This window comes from Eucyclogobius newberryi, unplaced genomic scaffold (genome assembly GCF_026437365.1).
Source record: "Eucyclogobius newberryi isolate DKJ021-1_F unplaced genomic scaffold, fEucNew1.0.hap1 SCAF_20, whole genome shotgun sequence".
In the NCBI taxonomy this organism is placed as follows: Eukaryota; Metazoa; Chordata; class Actinopteri; order Gobiiformes; family Gobiidae; genus Eucyclogobius; species Eucyclogobius newberryi.
Window position 1 is genome coordinate 15,136,407 of NW_027315835.1, and position 19,564 is coordinate 15,155,970.

Below are 19,564 nucleotides of genomic sequence, written 5' to 3' on the forward strand. Positions count from 1 at the left end.
TGAACACCAAGTACATCTAAAACAATTGCCTTTGTGAATGAATAGAGAGGCTGCTATTTGTATGTATGAACAACTGACTTATTTGTTTTATACATTGTTTTATATCATTTTTAAAACGCCAACCCCAAATGGCTGGCTGTTGACAGTTCACAAAATATGTCCTCTTGAATTTCTACATATTTACACACAGCATTATTACATTAATGATCTTGTGACAGTAGAGGCCTGCACATTTCAATCCATTCTTCAGTAGCATCAGTTTTTCCCTCGGTATGTGATATTAGTGAAGGTAGAAGTGGCTCCTTTGTAGAGAGGGTTGTGCCCCTGTAAATGACCAACAACAAGTCCATCAGAATTCAGTTCATTGACATAAAACAGAGCTAGATGAACATTATAAAGGAGCAAAATCATGCCTTTATAAAGTTTATATGCAACTATGGTGTTAATGTGCATCATGTGTTTTTTTCCAGCTTCCATTATTTGGGGTCTTAAACCAGTGGGTTTCTTGTGGTTTCAGCCTGATGGGATTTAGGTGTGTGTGGCCACTAAGTGCCTTATTACCAGTAAAAGCTAATTAGCGTCAGCTAATTTAAACCCAGCCCTTCAGTTGACTACCTTTATTCTGCTGACAGTAGCAGCATGCTGTAACAATAATAAAATACTCTTCAGGAAATTAAAGCAGCAGACTGTGCTGTGTGTGGCCTCATGAGGGTGATAAAGGCAGTGATGTGCTTGATATAATCAGGATTAAGATTATAATTAAGACTAAACTTGTTTCTTTCATACTCTGTTACTTACTGTGTCCCATTTGGCCCGTGCTCGCTCTTCTTCAAATTTGGCAAACTCCCTTCTGTCGTGAATAGTGACCAGCAGTTTCCAGATAAGTAGAGCAGCTAGGCCCAGGAACAAGATGGCCCCTGCCACCGACAACAGCACCACCAAAATGTCTGGACCCTTGGGACAGTCTAAAACGAGGGAACAAGATATTAAGAAATCATTACTGTGGGCTGCAGATAAGAATATATCCACACCACAGGAAGTCTGATTTATTTAGCTGCTTCCCCCTTGTCCTTCCTTTGGCACACACAAAAGTTTGACATTTGTAGCCATGAAGTAAAGTGCTGATGTTTCGTTGTGAACACAGAAACACACTTTTCAATACCAATGAACAGGAAAGAGGATAGAAGGAAATGGAAAAATGCAGCCAAATGTATTCAGGCCACAAATCCCCCTTCTCTTTGTGGTTTGGCCAAACAGGAATGTACAGTAATGTTTCGAGGAGCCGGGACATGAGATGATGGACAGCTCTTGTAGTGGACCTTTTTGAACATCCAGTCTCAATAAACATGTGATGCAACAATGCAAACATACCACAAACAATGTTATATGTAAATCTGAAAATGGTTTGCAGTTATATCAAAATGTGAAAAAAGTCGTGACTATGCAGTTAAAAACAAAAGTGCATTAAATTAAAAAGTAATTTGTTTGTTTTTTCTTCTCACATCTAGATTAGAGCGGTTTTCCAATCAATAGCCTATTTAAATTTCTAACGTAGTGGGCATTATTATCATGGAGAAATAGTTGTAGACACCAGCAGAGGGCAAAAGAGTGCAGTGCTGTTGGGGTATAATGAATAGTTTGTTCTTGTTCTTAGACTTTTATACAGTGCAATTACAATTAGAAAATAGTTGTGAGGAATAAATAGAAACAGAGCAGTACGAGCAGACTGGATGGCCGTTTGTCAGCAAGTGCAGAGTCCATTATAACATTTAGATTTTCAAAGTTATCATTATATTCCATTTAAATATAATCACAAAAGACAAAGAAGCCTGTGTAACACCAAGTTTACCAGTAGCATTGTTTGGAACCACATCTGACCTACTTTAATTTTTCTTATTTCCAGGAGAAACCGCACATATAAGGGAGCTTTAGCTAACCGTATAGGGTAACTAGGGTGAGCTTTTACAACTAACATCAAAGCCAGACTCCTCTCAGTTTCCCCCGTTTGCGCTGCGCTACTTCCTCTCACCTCGACATCAGTTAGTTTTATGGCAAATTTTATGTCCACCAACAAAGATGGGGTTCAAAACTTACATCATGTTATTTCATTTTTATTCAATGACACCTTCATTTTGCTTTCCTTTACTGAAGTAACTTTCTCTACCACCTTTTTGTGCGGGATATGTAGAGTCAGCATGTCCCTAAAGAAGCTGAGCAGCTATTTACAACCCCCTTTGACACAACGGGACGCACTGTGTTCAAGGCAAATTTTGGTGCACTTCTGTGTTATCCAGTTGTGTCTAAATTGAACACACACATTCATTAAAGACAGGGCCCTGAACAGACTTTTGCTGTGGGCAATTGTGTTCATTAAAAGCATGTTTACCACCTTCTATGATTTCTTTTTGGACGAGAAACAAGAAGATGAAGGGCCCGTTGGAGGGACGTGACAAGTTCAGCAGACAGAAGGAAACCACAGAGTGTTAGCAAACAAAAAAAATCAACTGCAATTTGTTTTTACAGGGTATAAAAAAAATGCTGTTAACACAAATTTTACATTGTTTGCTATGATATGGTGGGAGGTGGAACCAGATTTAAGATCCATGAGTGTTTGAGGTGTGGACTTGGACTCCAGTCAGACTTGAGTCACTATTTTGATGACTTGACTTGATAAATTAGACCATGACTTGGGCCTCAACTTGGACTTGAATGCCAGTGATTCAGGGCTTAATTTGGAGCCCTGTAACCCGAGACAACGTTTCTTCAAAATATACATGTGTTTCTCCTTACAGTTGATAGTTGTATGATGTATAGTACTTCCAGTGTTTGATTTTACAGGGATAAACTGGAAGATGTCCCTTTCCACTTCTCTATTTGTACCGGTAATCAGGATTAAAAAAGAAAAAAGAACAATTAAAAAAAAATCGTTTTAAATAGCAAAAATATTAGCTATATATATATATTTTGTATAAACACTTCACAGAGCTCGAAGTTCAAAGAATAGGAGTTGGACTTACACAATTTTAGTACAATTTGAGATACAGGTATCTTAAATATCTCTCAACAAAAGGTTCGGTGGATGCCTAATCTGCCTCATTTGACTATTGTGAGATATTTGGATGTGTGACTTAAATGAGAGCATTTACCCGTGATAGAGATTATGGTAGTATTACTTACCTGGCTCTTTAACAACAAACAATATAGATTTTCCACTGGCGTCCTCGTAGTACTGAAATCGCTGCACACAGTCATTCTCATCTTTGTAGGAACAGTTCACGGCGTTTGTATCATGAAGCACTGAGGACAAAACATTTTCACAGTGTTACTAAAGGCTTTCAAACGGTCGTTGTGCTACTTTTTGCACAGCTCACAACTCTGCGGCTGAATAAAACGAATTAACTCCCTGTGCGGTGTTATTTCTTTTTACCTATCTCATCCACGAGTTGAATGTCATCCTTGCAGATTCGAGAGCACGAGTTATCCTCAAACAGCCGGCCCCTTTTAAAGTGCCTACACTCCACACATTCCCTGCAAAAAGACAGACATACATTGAACCCAATACAACAAAACCTATTCATCATAATAATCAATTAGGAAATATGTAATGTAATGTAATGATATCTGGTGAGCATATACCATTTTCATAGTTTTTTAAGATAAGATAAGATGATCCTTTATTGTCCACACATGGGGAAATTCCATTGTTGCAACGCAGGTAGATACAGAGGAAAATAACTATAGGAAGTTTAAAAAACACTCTCAATAGAAGAACTCTTAATAAACAAAACTCTTATAAACAAAAACTCCTATAGACAAAACCTCCCATTTCCCAACAAGGGAAAATAAATAAAGATACAAATAAATTAATAAATAAATAAGCAAATAAAGAAATAAATAACAATAAATAAAATAAAATATAAAAATAAAATATAAAAAATAAAATATAAAAAATAAAATATATAAAATAAAATAAAAAAACAGCTAGCGTAAGACAAGATAATACTACTACTATTATTACTACTAATAATAATAATGGAAAAATAAACACTATTCTCATCAGTTATATGCACATTTCTCCCACAGATTAAAAAAAGAAGTTCAAAGTCATACCATATTGTAGGACTTTAGATATTGCCAATGTTATGCTATATTTAATTGCACCGTGGACTCACTTTTTCATGGTGCAAGCGTCGGGGCAGGTGGGACATTTGTCACATGTTGGCCCATACGCGCCGGGCTGGGTGCACTCACACGCCCCACACACGCACTGGCCCCTCCCGCTGCAGAGGAGGCCCACGCTGGACATACAGGTGTCAGTGCGTCTCGAGCAGTTACAGTTTTCACCTTGCCAGTCGGGGTCACACTGGCAGAAGCCGCAGTTACAAACGCCATGGCCTACGGAAAGTGAAAAGAAAAGGGGGGTTAGTAGTTACGCGGAATAATTTCTTGACCGTACGTGTTTGAAAAGGTAGTAACGATGCAATGACAACGTTCCTTTTACATGAACCGGACTTTAATTCATGTGTTATAACTATGATCTTATAGATTTTCTCAAGAATATTACAAAACTTAATACATAAACATTATTTCCGGACAGAAATGATTTTAACAGTTTTTCAACAAATCATCCAGTCAGTACTTTTTTTTTTTATGTCAACAAGCATATGAATTGACATAAATGACCTTATAAGAGAGAATTTCCCTTGGAGTTTATGTTTTTACTACAACATTTGAAGCAAGTGTTGTTCACTGTCATCAAGAAAAACAGGGTATTAATATAACCTTTTGTTCCCTGTAAATTATCCCTTTGAATTTCAGTAATTTACCACAATTAGATGTCAGACTTTCTCAGCTCAATATGATCCTTTTAAACCTGTTGAGACAGTACACTGAATTATATATTTAGTTTTAAAAATAGTTACCAGTAGCCAATACATTTCCACAGACAAGGAAGCAGAAGTGTTTAGTCATGTTAGTGGAGACTGAAAATCTTTTCCTTTGTGTCTGTGGTGTCTGGGCAAGAGTTATTTTTGTTAACATGGTTCTCCACACGTTTTACTAAATTTAGTCCCACTAATTTGTTGTTATAACAAGTAACTGTGGGAGTGATTTAGCAAGAAGCTGTTCCAAAGCTTTGTTGTGGCATATGACTGCGAAACAATACCCAGATAAACAATGACACAGGAAGTTGGGAATATAATATATAGTCATTACCACTTAACCACAGGCTTTTAATCTAAGTTTTAATGGGACATGATTTGTAATAGTAACAATGAATAGCAAACTGTTGTGAACACATACTTGGACTGAACGTTTCCAGTCCCCCACTCTGAGCTTTTTTGGCCAAACATGAGGTTATTTTGGGGGCTATTACAGCACGAGTCAATGAGTAAGCACAGAGGTATTTTCATGTTAATCTATGTTCGTTGGGGAATTCAAGACATTTCTGTCTGAGGGAAACACAGGGCTAAAGTGACATGTTATCCAACCAGAAGAGAGGTCTGCAAGCAATTACACACGCGCAATTAACTCTTTTAATTGCAAGAAAAATTTGCTTAAGGAAGTAGAGGTTGTGTAATGTATGTTTTGCTTTTTGTCTTGGTCATCAGTTTTGGTTTATACGGAAAATAACACCAAAATATATTATGAGAATGTGGTATTCTAAAGAAATCGAACATTTGAACACAAGCCAACAAATCTGGTCCTTTTCTGCAATGAAATTAAACATGAAAAAATGAAAACAAAAAATCCTTATTTATGTAGGTTGAGATTCTGGTTTGAGTGCAAAGTCTTAAGTGTGAGTCCCGGACAACATGGGAAAAATATATATGCTTGTCAAATAATTCAACATTTTTAACTTCAATAGCTGTTCTATATCAGTATGGTTTTGACAAACGTTGTGTCAGTTAATATATTAATAGTATAATTAATTGTGTGTGATGTAACATCTACAACTTTGTCATTCAATTGCTACTTTCTCTATAATCACAATTATGCAAGCTATAGTTAAATAAATAATCACCACAATGAGTAAATGTCCTACTGTCCTATGTTTGAATTTCAAACAAAGTAAGACAATTGTTCTCTCACTGAAATCTATAATAATCCACAACTGCGGTTGGTCTGACACAAACATTTGAACCTGGGCTGTAAACCCACTGAGTCGCACACACGCACCTCCAGCATGTGTTTATTATGAGAGCAGCCATGTCCTGTGCAAGAGAAGGAGAAGTTATGATTCGTCCCAGATGGGTGGCACAGTCCGTGTGGAAAAGGGGACTGCCAACACACGTTTTAACATCTCACAAAGACACACAAACAAAGGTCACCACTTCTGAACACGTCACTGTCAAAGTTGTTTACACTGGCTCTTGTAATAATGTGTGTACAGTGTACACACATTACATAGACACTACAGTACACACTGTGTACTGTAGTGTCTACATAGAAATACCTGGAGTACATCTAGCTCCAGTACTGTAAAGGAGTGGTCCATCTTTGCCAGTGTGAGATCTTGATTTTTACTGTGCTTCTTAAAATGTTTGCTAAATGCAGTAACAAATCTGACAAAACTCTTTTATTATGAATAAGCATGTTTGGCTTTTTGATTCTCTCCCTTGTTACTGTAAAGATCGTTTGCCTGTCCAGCATGACAAAGCTATGGTTGTGGATTTCTCATATGACCCGAGATTTCAGGTACGTCACATTTGGTCATCTACTTAACAGTGTCTCACCTGAGCAGAGTTCTCCTTTGTACCGCAAACAGTTGAAGTCGTCGCACTCGCAGAGCTTGCCCCAGACTTTGCCGAAGTCGCTGCTATGGCACACACACTGCCCACAGACGCAGTCGCCTCGCCCGCTGCAGATGGCAGACTGGGGCCCTGTGGCACCTGCGGGTCCACTGCAGCGGTCCTGGTCTGTGGGGTTGTAGTCCCCCTCAGCACACTCGCAGTGGGGTCCCAGGCGGCCCGGGTGGCACTGGCAGATGCCACACTCGAATGTACCGTTCCCGTAGTGGCACTTGGGGCTGTTGGGTTGGGCTTTGGCCTGACACTTGCAGTCGCACTCAAAAGTGACAGTGATGGACAAGGAGTCTTTGAAGCCGACAGGTTTGATGATGAAGGTCTTTTTCTTCTGTTTGGGGCACCCACGAGCTCGGGCCTCCACGCTGAAAGACACCTGCAGGACATCACAATGTTAATGTCATGACTAATGTTGAAATGTGGAATAAAATCTTCAATGACGTCTTGGGTAAAGCTATTTATTTGCACACAATTTATGCAGTTTTGCTTTTTTAATCCTGTGCAATTACACCGATGATGGCAAGAGCATAACCTTGGTGGAAGAAAATACTGATAGAACTATTTTTTACAACTTTTTACAAAATAGAAATACTTAATTCCCAACAGACCAGATGTTTTCTCGAGCAGGTTTAAGAACATTTTATATTTGCTCTCCACTTTTCTGTAATTAAATAACCTTTTGCAAAGTATTTACTATTTACAAACCATCAAACATACAAGTTAAGATGTACTACACTGGGATGTTCTTGATATGTACTCCTCAACAACATAGAATTGTTCATTCAGCACTCTGCGTCTAAATCTGGTGAATGTCCAAAAATGGGCAGTTACTCCATCTGGGGAGAGATCCATATATGGGAAAAAAGCAAGAGGGAGCTGAGGCCAAGTAAAAAGAAAATAGCAAGGCCAAAAAATGTCACCTGGAGTGAGGAGAGAATGAAGCACAAAGCCAAACAAGTTGTGATAAAAGAAAAATGCAACAGGAGGGCATTAATAACAGAAAGTGTGCCACAAAAAATGTGAAGAAAAATGTATGCATATGCAAACATAACAATTTGTACCTTATCCAACTCTTGAAACATGAAGGTTGCTTTATGTCCTCAATGACCAGATACTTTACATGCAGAATAACTTGCTTTGTTGTTTAACTATACCCTGAATGTCACGAGAAACGGGAAAAATGGGTGCCCATGTAGAATAAAGGACTTTTCACGACTACAGAGTGTCTTGAATGCTTTCATTTTGACTGCATTTTACATGTTGTAATTCATTTTGTCACTTTTTCTATACTCAAATCAATAGAAACAGATCAGGTATATTATTATGACAACCTGCCTATATTAAATTCCCTTACAAACTTGATCAATACATTTTTTAACAGTTTAGTCTGGTGGATCACAACTATTCTTTTCTCATAACTCTTTTGTTCCTTTTGAAATTTCTAATATTTACCGGTAATATAGATCAGACAACTAACAGGTGTTTACAGGTTTTTATAATGCTACGTCTTCTAAATAATATATTTTTCAAACATCTATTAATAGTTCAGTCATTGACGAACCGTATCTCCAATCTTGAGGCCGGAGCAGGACTTGAGACCTGGAATGACCTCTCCGTTCAAACAGGTGGCATTGAATGAAAGGGACAGTTCCTCTGGGACACCTAGAAGCTCCAACTCCACTTTGGAACGGATTTTCTGAACAAAACACAAAAAACATGTTTCTACAGGCATATTCAGTAGTATGCAAAAAATGAGATTTCAATTCATGTTCATTTTTAATTGTTTTTAAAGGAACTATCTAACTTTTAAGCCTCATTGTAACCATGACAATGTGATTACTTTGCCTGGAATCGTCCACAGAATGACAATGAATGTATCGATCCTGCAATGATCATATTAAATAATTCTTAAAAAACATTAATTCTTATTGTGAGCAGGGTTGTCCCTCCACAGTTCTGACCAGTAACAGTAGGAAATTCCACCGGAAAAGTTACAAAGTGCACCTTTAATAGTGTTACATATGGATTATTCCTCTGCATTGTCTTTTAAACTTATAATACATTTTGCATTAAAACAACTAATACATATACCATCCACTTTGACATATATACTATTATGTTACCCACTGCAACAACTTTTACCTATGCAGTACAATATCACAGTTATCCAGCTCCTAAAGTGTGGGACTAAGCATGTTGGTCCAGACAGTAGCGCTCCACAAATGGTCAGCATCACACTTAAGCTACAGGGGAATTTTCTTGTACAAAATTGGCCCAAACGCTCGACTGGCTCAGACATCATGGGTGTGTGTCAACAAGTGCGCGTCACTCACTGAAACACTGTCTAGTTGAAGGTCTGTGTGTGTTTATGTGTAGCGCTTACAGCATAGGCTTTTAATATCAGTTGGATCACATTTCCCGAGTCGTTGGACAGTGTTCCTACTGTGGTGCCAGGGATCAGCTCACTGTAGTTCTGTAAGACAAACGAAGAAAGAAACTTCCTATTAAGTCTTTGGTATTTTGTTTTCCTGTGATTCTAAAATATTTCACTGAGTACCACCTATTTAGCTTTAAACGTATCATGTAGAAAATGAATTATTCTTATTAGCTTTGATATTTTATGTGGGAAGTTCTTATCTACATTTTTACTTCCACAAAAGTACATTCACAGTTGTCTAGTAGTATTGCATAATAATGTGTACTTTTTCCAATTCTTCCAACTCAAGATCCAAGATTTTTGAGCAAACCCAAAGCGGTTTGGAGCATGTTCAGTAAGTGCAAAATGATTACAGGGTGCAATTTGTTTCTTGTTTTGGTTTTAAAAACGTAGTTTGTTACCGTGTTCAAAGAGAGGCACGCACGTTAACACACTACAGAGCTACGGTTACTAGACATTTGGCAACAAAACAATCGTGGTGTTTCTGACCTGGTAAAGACGGACCACAGGATTGGTGACGGCAAAGATGAGGTTTATATTGTTTTCAGACATCTTTTCTGTAATTAAAGCCAGTGATGGGTAATCCTTTTGAACCAAAGAAACAAAAAAACATCACAAACCAAATGACAAAACAAGCACAAAGCAAAGCAGATAAGAATAATGATGCACCAACCATAGTTGTGGACATGCTGTACATATTTTCAGAGTTGAGGTGGCATTTCCCGTCATTGGGCTGAACAATCCCAGCCAAGCGACCGTCCAAAGCCACATGAGTCTTTGCATCTGAGGTGAAGATGAGGAGGTGGGAGGCTCCAGGACGCCAGCCAATTTTCTTCTATATGTATATATATATATATATATATATATATATATATATATATATATATATATATATATATATATATATATATATATATATATAATTATTGTACTGTACTGGGTTGTAATTAAGTTATAACAATACCAACGGAACTTCAACATCAGAGGGCATTGCATGTGGCTGGATTGAACCAATTAGGTGTAGATCCAAACTCAGATTAGTGTTGATTTACACCAAGTTTATAGTTAAGTAGAGTTTACACTTGAATGGCACAGCATGTCTTGAAGTATCTGCATATAGTTGATAACATACCTTTCCACACATCCATCCACAACAGGTTTATGACCCAAAATCTGAATTTCTGGACTATATCATAAAAGCAAATTGCATTAAAGTTTGCATAAATGGTGTAACATAAATACATGACGCATGACACGTATTGATTAGAATTCTTGTCCAGCTTTTTACTCTCTGCAAGTGAGCAAAAGCCATGAGTAAAACATATGTTAAAAAAATATGTAAGTCTGTCTCTGTTTCTAAATTATTGACATGTGTTTGTATTACAGAGCGACCGAAGAATGCGATACATGTGAAATGATTAGTCCGTGCGTGTGGTTCACCTTGCACACGGCAGCCTGGATGATGGCATCAAAGCCTCCCTCGGGGGCGTCCCGGTTTCTGGACACCATCTGCTTCTTCACCTCCTCAGTGAAGCGCCCCACTTCCTCCGTCAGCGACAGCACGTGCTTGTAGCCAAACTGGGGCAGGCAGGTGGTGTTGATGCTGTCCGTCAAAGAGATGGAGTTTTATGTTAAGGTGTTTTGTGTTAGGGTTTGTCGTTGGATGAAAGAGCAGTTCTATTCAATGAGGGGGTGTGTTTATGGTATTAATTGGTTACGCTTAAAACAATCAAAGCAAACTCAAAGGTCAAATTTTAATGTCATGCTGAGAAAAAGTAAGTAATGGCCAAAGAAATAATTATAAATACATTGTGTAACTATTCGCCTGCTTGTTTCCACAGACATCTTTTTCCACAGTATGCTATTAAACTTATATATCTCCAAAAGAAAAGCAGGTGTTGCCACTAGGCCAAGTTACAGGTCCGATCTGTGGAGAGGTGACTCTGGTCACAATAAGATCGGATGTGTTTTGAGGTATTTTTAGGCATATGTATAATAAACGTAGTATCTTATTAAATACATGATGGGATGGTGTGTTAAATGCTTTACTGTGGAACATTCCAGACAAGCAGGTGGACAAGCATAACAGAAAAGTGCATTTTTAAGTTATTTTAAGTTCTTCCTACTCAGAAGATATTACAAAAAGGTGACTGCAAGAAAAATATATCGGAAATGTCTTCTAAATGTAAGATTCCCACTTCCAGTTCTTCAGGTAAGTATTACATAAGATGGCTGACTGTGTGTAATCAAGAAAGTAAATGACCCGACAGGATTTTTAAACCACAAAATCAACTTGAGCGTCTCCTCTCTCAGTGTGACTGTAACTCCACATGGATCACCTGTGGTTAACTCAGAACAGCTGACCTGGCAACACTGTAAGACATAAACACCACCTTGCTCACTGTGTCACATTTAAATGACTGTGTAAAAGTCGAGCCACAAGAACATGACATCACTGTTCACCTCACCAAAACAACTTCACTAAGGTGATCGTAGTACTAAGAAAACATTGTTAAAAGTAAGCTAAAGGCTGCTGCTTTCTATTAAAAAAGCGAATTAGGTTCAACTTGAAAAAGCAAGCTCTAACTTTATAATGCCACTGACTTCATTTGCAAATCATTTTCCTCCAAACATGCAGGGATTAACATAGAGGTTTGGCATGGGTTTTTAAAGACAGAGGTCCTGCTGAGGAAGGCAGCAGGACCTGATGGCATCAGCCCCAGGCTCCTTAAGTCCTGCGCAGATGAACTGTGTGGAGTTATGGAGCATGTCTTCAACATGAGCCTGAAGCTGAGGGTGGTACCACAGGTCTGGAAGACCTCCTGTCTGGTACCTGTGCCTAAGACACCGCGCCCCAAAGACCTCAACAGCTTCAGGCCAGTGGCTCTCACGTCCCACCTGATGAAGACACTGGAGCGGCTAGTCCTGGACCACCTCCGCTCCACCGTGAGCTCAGCCATGGACCCGCTGCAGTTTGCATATCGGTCTGGCATCGGAGTGGAGGACGCCGTCATCTCCCTGCTGCACCGCTCTCTCTCTCACCTGGAAAAGCCTGGCAGCTCTGTGAGGATTCTGTTCTTCGATCTCTCCAGTGCCTTCAACACCATCCAGCCGCTGCTCCTGAGGGACAAGCTGGAGACGGCTGGTGTGGAGTATGACCTGGCAGAGTGGATCCTGGACTACCTCACAGACCGACCCCAGTTTGTGAGAGCCCGGAACTGTGTGTCTGACACTCGGACCTGCAGTGTGGGGGCGCCCCAGGGCACTGTCCTCGCGCCCTTTCTCTTCACCCTTTACACTGCAGACTTCAGACATGACACGGACAGCTGTGTCCTGCAGAAGTTCTCTGACGACTCTGCCATCATCGGACTCATCACGGACGACGATGACGCGGAGTACAGAGGACTGGCGCAGGACTTTGTGGACTGGTGTCAGCGGAACCACCTCCTCATCAACGCGGGGAAGACCAAGGAGATGGTGGTGGATTTCCGCAGACACCACCCCACTGCCCCCTCACCAGTGAACATCCAGGGACGGGACATTGAGAGAGTGACTCATACAAGTACCTGGGTGTTCATCTGAACCACAAACTGGACTGGACTCATAACACAGACGCACTGTACAGGAAGAGCCAGAGTCGGCTCTACCTCCTGAGGAGACTCAGGTCTTTTGGAGTGACAGGGCCACTCCTGAAGACCTTCTACGACTCTGTGGTGGCATCAGCCCTCCTGTACGGTGTGGCCTGCTGGAGCAGCAGCATCACAGAGAGGGAGAGGAAGAGGCTGGACAGAGTCATCAAGAAGTCCAGCTCCGTCCTGGGCTGTGCTCTGGACTCGGTGCAGGAGGTGGGGGACAGGAGGGTCCTGGCTAGATTCACATCTATGCTGGACCATGAGTGTCGCCCCCTGCAGGACACTCTCTCTGCTCTGGAGAGCAGCTTCAGTGAGAGACTGATCCACCCTCGATGTGTGAAGGAAAGGTTCCGTAGGTCTTTCCTTCCTGCTGCTGTCAGACTTTATAACAAAAACTGTTAGTACTGAACACTCGCAATACTGACCTAACCTAATACTGATGTGCAACTCTGTCAAATGTGCAATTGCTGTTGGAATTCATGTGCAATTCATGTGAAATTCATGTGCAATCTATGTGCTGTCGTGACACATATTCATGTGCAATTACTGTCGTGATCACATGCAATGGTATTTATGTATTTATTTATTTATTTGTCTATGGGAGTTTTTATTTATTTATAGGAGATCTTCTACTGAAAGTGTTTTTCAGACTTCCTATAAGTGATCTGTTCTTCTGTATCTATCTCTGTATCTACCTGCGTTGCACCAATGAAATTTCCCCATGTGGGACAATAAAGGAATATCTTATCTTATCTTATCTTATTTACAAATCTCCATCCAGACAGGGAGCAGATAAGTGTACTGGATTCTTACTCTTTATGACTGAATCCTTCTGTTATCCAGGTTTATGAGCGGATGGTACAATAATCCACTGTCTTTGTTATTCCATATTTTTCTCATTAAAGTGGAGAATACGGTGGTCCCAGTGGTTTATTAAGTTTAACCATATTTTATTTTAACTAACTATATTCTGCTTATAGAAACAACCAGTTTGATGATTAAATTAAGACAATAAGGAACATTTTTCAACCAAATATTCTAATTCAAACAAGGGTCACCTATGTCATTAATTCATAGACATAGGAAACGTTGAATCTATTATATTTGCTATATTGTGTACCTGTAACATGGGTTTTTCACGGCCTCTTTGGGCGAGATGTACATGTAGGGAGACAGCGGCTTGTCCACAAAAGCCCCAAAGCCCATTCGGAGGTTGCTGGTGGTTCGGTTCATCGCCTCAGCCAAGCCTCGTCCCAGGGTCCTCAGCCGAAACAGATCATCGTTCATCGAGTAGGACAAGTCCATCAGATAGTACAGATCCACGGGGTAGTCCTCCACCTGACGGACCTTTACTGTGAAACGCTTGGCATCATCTGTGATCCAAAACAAAGCACCAGAACGGGGATAATGTCGAAGAGGCTAACGACAATGGAGCAAGTTAACTGGGAAATTTGATGAGTAATGATTTGTGTTTTAAAAATGTTCAAATCAGCGTTCAGTTTACAGAAACATAATCCAGGACCGAGCCCATGAATCTTTGATAGGAGATTGCAAACTGTTAAGCTAATTTTAAACATTTTAAAAGACTACGTTTACTACATTTGAAACCTTTGGAAAAAAATGGAAGAAAAATGAGGGATTACCCCGACTTGTTCCTCATAAAATAACACAATTTTAGAACATACAAACAACAGGGCTAGGAAGTACCCCCCAAAACACATCATATTTTGTTTGTTTTGTAACATATTATCTAAGCAATTGAAAGTTATGGTAAAATTGTGATTTCAATTTAAGTGCTATTAATATCAATTCAAAGAGATTAAGTTAGAGAATCTTAGAAATAGATAAAAACTCAATATTTACACTGCTTCTTACCAGGTCTGAGTGTGATGTGGAGTCTCTGAGGTTTGATTTGAGTGACGTCCTGTGTGGCCCCCGCTGCCTTGTTACTTAGCGGCTTGTCCTCCATCACCTGCAGTTTACTGCTGGGAGATTCGATGGAAGAAGGAGCGCAGCCTGACGCCACCAGGTTACTCTTCAAATCGCAGCGAGACAAGGTGACAACACCGTGGCCAAAATCCTGGAGGATCAAAAAGGAGTGTTTGAGATAGGAGTGAAATTGACACAAATTAATAACGTGATACTTTTCTTTGCCTCGGCTCGATAATGATAATTAGACATTTACACTCATAATTGTGCTATAATGCGAATGGAATTGTCTTAGTTACCCTTTTTATTCAATTTTTTATTTAGTTAATTTTATTGTATTTCTGTTTGTGTAATATCTTTGTGATTTGAATGCATTTTTCCTGCTGTGAAGCACTTTGAATTGCCTTGTGTATGAAATGTGCTCTACAAATAAACTTGCCTTGCCTTGCCTTAGTTGAGGTTTAGGTATTGCAAAAAGAAAACAAATTTTACCACAAAAGTGCAGAAATGTAATCTTATATGCTTGTTGGAGGATTACAGTGCAATTTTATTTAATCTTTATTTTCAATTGGCCCTCAAACATGCATGTTTTTACTTGTTTTTTTTTTAATGAGGAACCTTAAACCATGGTTAAAAAAATAATAAAAGGATTACGGTATGCATTATATAGAACCTTTGTTATGTTGTTATAGCCCACTGTATGTTCTTCATGGCGGTCTTTACTTCACTCACCAAAACAGGGTAAGATGGCATTTAAAAGCATTGGAAAAAGTGTCAAAGAAAACCCACCTCCTGAACGCACCATGCACAGCTGGGGTGAACAGCCAGACACTGCTTGCATGTGCTGGCTCCTCTGGAAGTGCACACGTTTGAGCCTAGAAATTACTTCATTTGTCAATTTATTTCAATCAAAAAACAATTCAATAATATGTGTGTATGTGACAACAACGCAACTCAGAAGATCAATAGTTATATATACATTTTAATTCACTATCAGCTACAAATGTAATCAACAACTAATGAAACAACCATGCAAACTCACCCCAAACTGCTGTCGTTGCGGTGACAATAAACGCACAGAGCCATAACGTCCTGAGCCCGGGAGAAGCGCTCATCCTGGTGCGCTCTGGCCCTGGTGCAACAGAGAACTGCACGAACAAGACCAAAGCCCCGCAGCCGCTCCAAATACAGTCAAATGTGGAGCCACCCCCATTTTCTCACAATTACACAGTTAAAGAAGCTGATGGGCGGGGGAAGGCCAAGGGCATCCAGAGGGCCACAGAGATGGAGCCTCCAGAAGAAGGACACGTGGACTCCACCTGGCCCGGTGAGCTGGTGAGTAAATAAGACTCATTTTTTGTTGTTAATCTAGCCATACATTTACAACTAGTCTCCAGTCATCATTTATTTTTTAGATAAGGTTTTAAACATGACAATGATATAGTCCTGATTATTACATGTCAGAGGCGCCAGAAAAACAACAATAAAACTTAGAGTCAATCGTCGTGTTGATCAGGAGTTTATCGTAGTTTTGAATTTTTATTTTGTTGCCTGGTCCAAGTAGTCTGCTGTACATTTTATTTTAGTGTAAACTGCCCACTTGTGGATTAAAGGTGAAATTACACCAAACACCTGAATTTTCTGTTGTGCAGTTTGTCAGCTTGTGGGACAGACATAATACATTTAGGCTATGCTTTAAGGTATTTTGAGAGTTTATATATATATATATATATATATATATATATATATATATATATATATATATATATATATATATATATATATATGTGTGTGTGTGGAGAGGTGAACATTCTCTAAATATGTGGACAGGCTTAAGCTGCTTTACTGTCTTTACTTTACTGGGAATTGATCGAGGAATTTCGATGGCCTGCTTGCTAGAAATACTCAAAAACTAACTGATGTTGAAGGCTACTTCTAAACTTCATCACCTTGTATGTAATTTCAGAATCAAGGTTTATTGTCATTGAACATAGTTTGCAAACATAGGAACTTGTTACAGCATTAAGGTCCAACATAAAACAATGAATAGTAGAATCATAATAATAATAATAGCAATGTCTATAGATTCAAATATGGCATGCATAGATTAATTAAAGATTAATTAATTAATACAAATTAATAAATACAAAAATAAATAAACTTGGTCTCAGTATGTACACAGACATTTACACAAAAATTGGTTCAGTATTGTTGAAGTGGCAGGTGTTAAGTGTTCAAGAGTCCAACCCAGGTCCTGCAGAGATGGAAGTTTGTCCCTAATTACATTCACCATCACTAGATGTCACACTCCTCTAAAGGTCCGGCCTGGTGCTGAATTATTGTGTTTTTTCTTAAATATTGGGATTGCAGTAGGCTTGAATCAAAATGTTAATCTTAATAACAGACCTAGACATTGTATGAATATACATTATTATATTGTGTTTCTTTTAAGATAAGATAAGATAAGCTATTCCTTTATTGTCCACACATGGGGAAATTTCATTGTTGCAACGCAGGTAGATACAAAGGAAAGGACAGATAACTTATAGGAAGTTTGAAAAACACTCTTAATAGAAGAACTCTTATAAACAAAACTCTTATAAACAAAAACTTCTATAGACAAAACCTCTAATTTCTTTAATAAGGAATGGAGGGGTAAAATAAAGATATAAAGCTAGCGTAAGACAAGATAATACTAATAATAATGGTAAAAATATAGCCGCAAGCGGCAATGATCGGCCCTCGCCACGCCGCCGCCACGCCGCAAGAGGAGGGGGCGCTAACGCGCCCCAATTGTCCTTTTATTACGCCTACTGCTGAATCTGTGATGCTGTCACATCTTCTCCCCTTTGTTTTACCATCAAAAAGCAATTTTATTTTGAATTCTTGGCAAAATGTGCGGCTTTGCCGTACAGACACCGTGACTCTTAGAATGAAAATGTGGATAACTTTTGATGGTCCACCCCTGAAGATGAGTCTCACCAAATTTCAGGTTAATATGTCTAACGCCCTGGGAGGAGTTCGTGAAAGTCTAAAGTGTAAACATGTTCTGGCGATTTCCCCATTGGAATAACATGGGAGGTTTTGGTCATCGCTAATGCAAGGCCATAACAATTATGACATGGGTCTCATTGACTTTTTTGATGGGGATGCCAAAATTGAGTTTTGTGTCAAATTTCATAAAATTTCGCAAAACTAAACATTTAACCTCCATATAAAATCTGTAGGGGGCGCTGTGGCTCCAAATTAATTTATTTCACTTCAAGTAGGTTTAGGGTAAAGAGTTTAACAACTGATTCTAATTTGACGCAATTCGGACTTTATCTGCGCAAACGGCAGAAATGTTAAATTTGGGAGATTTCTGAAATTCTTGCTACAGTTTGCGGCTTCGCCGCACAGAGACCGTGACAGGTATCAATGTAATTTGAATAACTTTTGATGTCCCACTCCTCAGTAGCATTTTTACCAAATTTCAGCTTTTTAGGGCCACCGCCCTGGGAGGAGTTCGTAAAAGTACGACGTTTGGAAAAACTCCGAAGTCATGTTTAGCCATTTTTGAAGCAATATGGCCGATATTTGGTTGGGCTGACGGCATTGCCGTAATAATATTTTTTACTTCTCTTGTCACCATCTACCTCTGCGCCAAATTTCATGATTCTACGATCAGATTTTTTTTGGGTCATTTCCCATCTCTCAATGCATTTTTGGTACATTTGGGGGCGCTGACGCGCCAATTTTTTTAATTTTAGAAAAAGGAAATAGCCAGAATGTAGAGAGGCACGATTTTTAGAGGTGTGCAAATTTTTGTGACTTTTCGTCAATGTTCACTGGGTGAAAAATAGGGGGGTTGGTCCCGAGAAGAAGAAGAAGAAGAAGAAGAAAGAAAGAAAGAAAGAATAATATTCCGATGCAAAAACAATGTTTCCCATTTTTCAAATATCATGAACTCTACATTTTCGGAAAGCGCTCGCGCTTTCCTACCTCATGGTGTGGGTTCCTGGTCACTGACGGGTACTTTCGTTAATTTTGAGTGGGCTCCGCCCACTTTGTGTTTTTGGCCCTCTATACAGTAATAATGTTCAATTTTTGCATTACATGCTCATATGCACGGAACATGCAAGATATGGGGAACGTATTCGTGAGCTACTTAGCGCAAATGAGTGCTTTATATGGGGATGACGACCGCGAGCGGTCGTCATTCCAATTTAAAGTGCTCGTTTAGTGCGCACTTTTGCACGGGCTTCGTCCGTTTACAACGGTAATGTTCCATTTTCCTACTACTAATTAGTATGCACGGGCGTGCGTGAGTGAAGGAGTGCGTTAGTGAGTGTTTGGAAGTGGGCGAGCGCTTCGCGCTCGATTTCGTGCGCACTACGTGCGCACTTTCGCAGCCGTGCTTCGCACGGCCTTACGAGACTAATAGGCCTCTCGCCAGCTTGTGGCGCTCGGGCCTAATAAACACTCTATTTACATCAGTTATATGCACATGAATGTGACATTATTGCATGTGAGTACGACAGTAATTGCACATGAATATGATGGTACTTTTGGGTTGGTTTGCAGTAGGTCCCATATTTCAAAGTCATTTTATTTGTAAAATTTGAAAATCTCCCTCAGACAAAGTATTTGTACTTTCACAGAAGTTTTTAAATACTTCTTGGGACTCAGGGTCATAGGACAAGCATGTTTTTTTCCCAATTGTCTTTTCCTGAGACACTTTCATTTACTTTAGAGTTACGACTGTTGCCATGGCGCTGAGATGA

The 19,564-nt window shown here is 39.4% G+C and overlaps 1 protein-coding gene across 1 annotated transcript; it reads right to left on the reverse strand.

Annotated features, from left to right (window-relative positions):
• Positions 1-78: 78 nt before the first annotated feature.
• LOC140368877 (integrin beta-3-like) lies at positions 79-15,986 on the reverse strand. Its single transcript, XM_072456030.1, has 15 exons — positions 15,844-15,986; positions 15,591-15,676; positions 14,748-14,952; positions 13,993-14,245; positions 10,681-10,843; positions 9,914-10,075; positions 9,730-9,825; positions 9,187-9,276; positions 8,365-8,499; positions 6,735-7,179; positions 4,173-4,395; positions 3,428-3,528; positions 3,178-3,297; positions 799-965; positions 79-324 (listed from the first exon to the last, which is right to left on the reverse strand). Exons 1-15 carry the CDS (start codon positions 15,914-15,916, stop codon positions 256-258), a joined length of 2,388 nt encoding a protein of 795 aa, XP_072312131.1. The 5' UTR covers positions 15,917-15,986; the 3' UTR covers positions 79-255.
• Positions 15,987-19,564: the final 3,578 nt, after the last annotated feature.

Coding starts and splice junctions, on each gene's coding strand:
- LOC140368877 (XM_072456030.1), bottom strand. CDS start 15,916: ATGAGCGCTTCTCCCGGGCTCAGGACGTTATGGCTCTGTGCGTTTATT. Junction 15,677..15,843: donor CGCAACGACAGCAGTTTGGG/GTGAGTTTGCAT, acceptor AGTAATTTCTAG/GCTCAAACGTGTGCACTTCC. Junction 966..3,177: donor GTTTGTTGTTAAAGAGCCAG/GTAAGTAATACT, acceptor CCCTCGTTTTAG/ACTGTCCCAAGGGTCCAGAC.